Source organism: Physeter macrocephalus, chromosome 18, assembly GCF_002837175.3.
Source record: "Physeter macrocephalus isolate SW-GA chromosome 18, ASM283717v5, whole genome shotgun sequence".
Classification (NCBI taxonomy): domain Eukaryota; kingdom Metazoa; phylum Chordata; class Mammalia; order Artiodactyla; family Physeteridae; genus Physeter; species Physeter macrocephalus.
The window spans coordinates 88,016,641-88,021,225 of record NC_041231.1 but is presented as its reverse complement, the minus strand read 5'-3'; the positions used below and the strand labels follow the sequence as shown (position 1 = coordinate 88,021,225).

The following is a 4,585-nucleotide window of genomic DNA, read 5'->3' as shown; positions in this document are numbered from 1 at the left end:
TGGGGTACACGGGCCTCTCACTGCTGTGGCCTCTCCCGTTGCGGAGCACAGGCTCCGGACGCGCAGGCTCAGTGGCCATGGCTCACGGGCCCAGCCGCTCCGCGGCATGTGGGATCTTCCCGGACCGGGGCACGAACCCGTGTCCCCTGCGTCGGCAGGCGGACTCTCAACCACTGCGCCACCAGGGAAGCCCCAGAATCTCTATTTAGATGCAAGTCTTTATAGTGCATTATAGCTCTGCAACGTGCATGCCCTCTATAATCAGAGCTCAGTAATTGCCCTGTTGACGTCTCCTTGCTTACGGGTAACCTCTTACCTACCCCAGCACTATCACCCCTCTCCTCCTCACCCCCACCCTCCCCACACACGACATTTCTAAAGCATCAGGCCAAAGGATCCTAACACTGACACCCTTCCAACCCTCTAAATGGGGGCGCTGTCTCTAGAAAACCCCTTGAGAAACACGTCTGGAAGGTGAGTGAAACATAAGGGGGATACCTTCTCTGAGTTTGACAAACAAGTTAAAGGACAAGGAGAGTGAACCATGACCTCCCGGAGACAGATCCTTTCTCCCCCACTTCCCCACAGAGTTGAGGCAGACAAGAGCTCCCCGCTGGATGTGCCCAGGACAGACAGCTTGCACGGGGCGGGTCAGGGACGACGCGCCATGAGCAGGGCGGGTTCCCAGCAGCTGGTTTCCCTGAGAGTCCACGGGGGGGGGGGGGGCTTGGGGACGGCACAGCCACGCTAAGGCGCCAGCAGCTGCCTCGCCAGCTGACCCCGTGCCCACCCTTCAGACTGGTGCTCAAAGGAAATCAGAGGGCGAAAGAAGCAGGCAAGAGTGTCAGAAGATGCCGTAAAGGAGTCCTTATCAAAGTTCTCTAGGTGTTTCTTGCCGGCCGGTGCCTGAGCTTCGTTGTCAATACCATGGACAGCACCCGCGAACCGACTTGGGCGCTTGGACGCCGCTGGTTTCTGGCAGGTCTGGCAGCGCTTTGACTCGGAGGATGAGTAAAACAAGCCACCTGTACAGCCTTGCTGAAAGGACCTAGAGTTTCCTCTTCCCCATACGTCTTTCCCTGCAGAAAAAATTGTCTTCCAGCGCTGTTAATGCCATATACCTAACGCAGTATCCCTAACAGACGTTTGGTATACTGGAGCTGCACTTCTTGATACCTTGTGAACATTCAGGGTGGGAGGACGGACCTGAAATTTCACCCCGGACCCCACCCCACAACGTGTGTGTGTGTGTGTGTGTGTGTGTGTGTGTGTGTGTGTGTGTGTGTGTGTGTGTGTAGTGATATACCGTATATATAATGGCAAATATCATTGTATATATTAGAGGCTTGTGGGCTGACACTCGGGTATCTGAAGTCAGCCCTCTATGACATTCTTACTCAAATGCTCATTTTTACTCAATGGCTTTGTTGTGTAACCCCGAGTCTCTCAAAGAGAGGGTGAATTTTATCAGCGTTCAAAAAGACACTACCATCACTCCCCAAAAAACTATTTGAAAAGAACTACTTACATTTGCTTTGTCTTCATTAAAAAAGAAACATAAAGAAAATATCTAAATTGTGTGTTTTAACCTTGCAAACTAAGATTCAATACATACATCTCTTAAATTTTTCCAAGACTGCAAAATCCCTGGGTTAGAGTTTATTCTAAAACTCATGTTTATTTGTGGATTAAAATTCATGTATAAATAGCTTTCCTTTCCCCAATATTTATACAAACCACAGCACAAAGCATTTACTCTCAAATGTGTATTTGCTATTCACATCCATGTCATCTAGAGGTAGATACTGGCACTTAATTAGAGTTACAATAGATAGTGTCCATGGGGATTTTATAAATTTGAAAAACAAATTTAGATGTTAAATGTTAAATACTAAATGTCACGTTATTCTGTGTAAGTGACTATTATTTATGGATACCTTCTTGCATTTAGAAAAAGGTTACATAGAAGAGAAGGAGCTTGATGCTTTCTTTTACCACATGTTGCCGAAATTTTGTACTGATGTAAGTATTTGTGCCACTAAGCATTAATGTATGTGTCTCTTAGTGAATTATAAAAAGCATCCAAGTCTTATGTTGATTTGTACCTATTAATCGCATCTGACCTCTTTTCTTCCCTGCATGTAACTTTTCTCCCTCTCCTAGCAGCACAGGGGGATTTAGGTAGGTTTTATGAGGTTCAACTGTAGCATTTGACATGAGGGTCACTGACTTTTAGTGTGAAATTTGTCATCCACTCAGAGATTTTAACTGTAGATTCAAACAACCCTGTTTTGAACGTCTCCTTGGTTATGTCTCTGCTAATGGATTTAAACCTAGAGATAAGGTAGCTCACTTTGTTCAGAAAGGTGGAAAAGATGTTAAGAGCTTTTGAGGCTCTGGGTGTTTAGTGCCTTTGATATTACTTGGATAGCAAACCATAAACAAACCATTCAAAATCATTTTTCATTTTGTTAGTAAGGTTACAAATTTCTTAGGAAATGGCAAACCAGAAAATAATAAACATACCCAGAGCCCAAGTATAAATGTAAACCAATCCATCCAGTGTCCATATCCCTCCCTGATGGTAAATCTGGCCTTGAGAGATGCAGATTACCTTTTGATGAGCCCTGTACCAAAGCAGAGGAAAAATGCACACAGAGATGCACCAGCCTGGGGCTGGGATAACCTGGTAAAGACTCCATTAGGGGATACATGGTAAGAGGAGTAGCTCTGGAGACGATAGCGTTTAAAACGAATTGTGGTGACAGCTTATCCTCAGCTATAGTTGTTTACATGGAAGAATACTGGAGTGCATCACACTTTCACGTAGGAGTCCAGTGTGGAGAATAAGCAGCTTGGGGATGCTGTTTCTGGGGGAAGGGCAGTCAGCTCAGAGTAAGAGAGGCTGCCATCTGCCTCTAACAGCCATACACAGAACTCGTAGACTCCCTCTCTCGCCCGTAGCCTGTCTGACTCTCATTTTCCATCTCTCTTCTGATCTCTCTTATGTTTCTGCCCATTTCTGTTTCTCATTCTGTGTTTCATGGCTCTCCTCTCCCATCATCTCTTGACTTTCTCTGTGACTTCTCTGTCTCTCATCTCTCTCTCTCTCGGCTCTATTTCTCATGTCTCTCCATCTGTCTTTGTCCCTCTCCTGTCTCTTTGTTTCTCCTGCTTTCTATCTTCAGTCTGTTTCTCAAGCTCTCTCATTGTCACTCCTCTCTCTTTTCCTCTCTCTTTCCTATCTCTCTTTGCCCTTCATTTCTTTTATCAGTTTCTCTCCTCTCCTCTCCTTTTCTCTTTCCTTCCCTTATCTCTCTGTCTCTCTTTCTCTGCTCTGCTGCCACTTTCTACTGTAAATGCAAAGGCTCGTGTCATTCCAGAACCCATGGGTCTGACGCCATTTTGTCAAACATGACAGGAGTATTTGAGGAAAACAAAAAGATGGAGGCAAAACCATTCAAAGTCTTGCAATAAACTGGATGGTCCAAAAAACTAAACCCCAGAGACTTGGAACTTCACACCTTTTCAGAAAGCTCCTTGCTTTAGTGATTTAAAGAAAAGGAAGAGAAAAGTTGCTGTCACTACTGAAACTGAAAGTGTCTAATTTTCAGTCATGGGATGAGGGGTAGGGTTACTCAAACACTGGGGTCTGCTCTAGACTGAGGACACTGTGAGCTGCCTTCTTCGGGGCTTGGGCTGACTTTAAAGGCATCGTTCCCATTAGTGAGGGAGAAGGTGGATGCCATCTCCCATAGCTTGCCTGATCTTATCATCACCCCTCCCTCAGATCTGGCCCATGGCCTCACCTTCTCACACATGGACAGGCATGGACCTCGGAGGACAGGAAACAACAAATGACTCACCGGTCTGCTGTGCAACTGTGTTCAGTGCAGGCATTCCTGAGTCCAGAGGTGAAGGGGTTGGAAGGCTGCAGAGTCCTTAGGCTAGTGAAAATAAAATTTTGGTGTGCTTAAGAATTACCTGTATATGTTAACATGCAAAGCCCCAGGTCCCACCTCTTAGGTATTTCAGTACATTTGGGGGTCTGTCTGGGGTCTTGCATTTTAAAAGCTACCTGAGTCACACTGCATCTTCTTTCACTCTGTTCCCTCCAGGAACAGTGATTATCTGTCAGACAGGGGACTGTAATATAATTAGGCCAGTCCTGCTGAGTTGTGGCTGTAGCCCCAGGTACCTCTCCTCAGCACTTGGCAAAGGAGATAGGTTTTGGAGCCAGGGGATAAGCTGTTTAAACTGTTAATCAGAAATGCTGAGTTATTTGTAGTGAGGTGGATGGACCTGGAGTCTGTCATACAGAGTGAAGTAAGTCAGAAGGAGAAAAACAAATACCGTATGCTAACACGTATATATGGAATCTAAGAAAAAAAAAAGATGTCATGAAGAGCCTAGGGGTAGGACGGGAATAAAGACACAGACCTACTAGAGCATGGACTTGAGGATATGGGGAGGGGGAAGGGTAAGCTGTGACGAAGTGAGAGAGTGGCAAGGACATATATACACTACCAAACGTAGGGTGGATAGCTAGTGGGAAGCAGCCGCATGGCACAGGGAGATCAGCTCG

The 4,585-nt window shown here is 46.0% G+C and overlaps 1 protein-coding gene across 1 annotated transcript in view; it reads left to right on the top strand.

Moving 5' to 3' along the window:
- The first annotated feature begins 927 nt into the window (after positions 1–927).
- The window catches only part of SCGN (secretagogin, EF-hand calcium binding protein), a 31,477-nt gene continuing 27,819 nt past the window's right edge, over positions 928–4,585 (top strand). Inside the window, 3 exon segments of the mRNA XM_007128638.1 lie at positions 928–950; positions 952–1,005; positions 1,950–2,022. Coding sequence (XP_007128700.1) covers positions 928–950; positions 952–1,005; positions 1,950–2,022 — 150 coding nt within the window.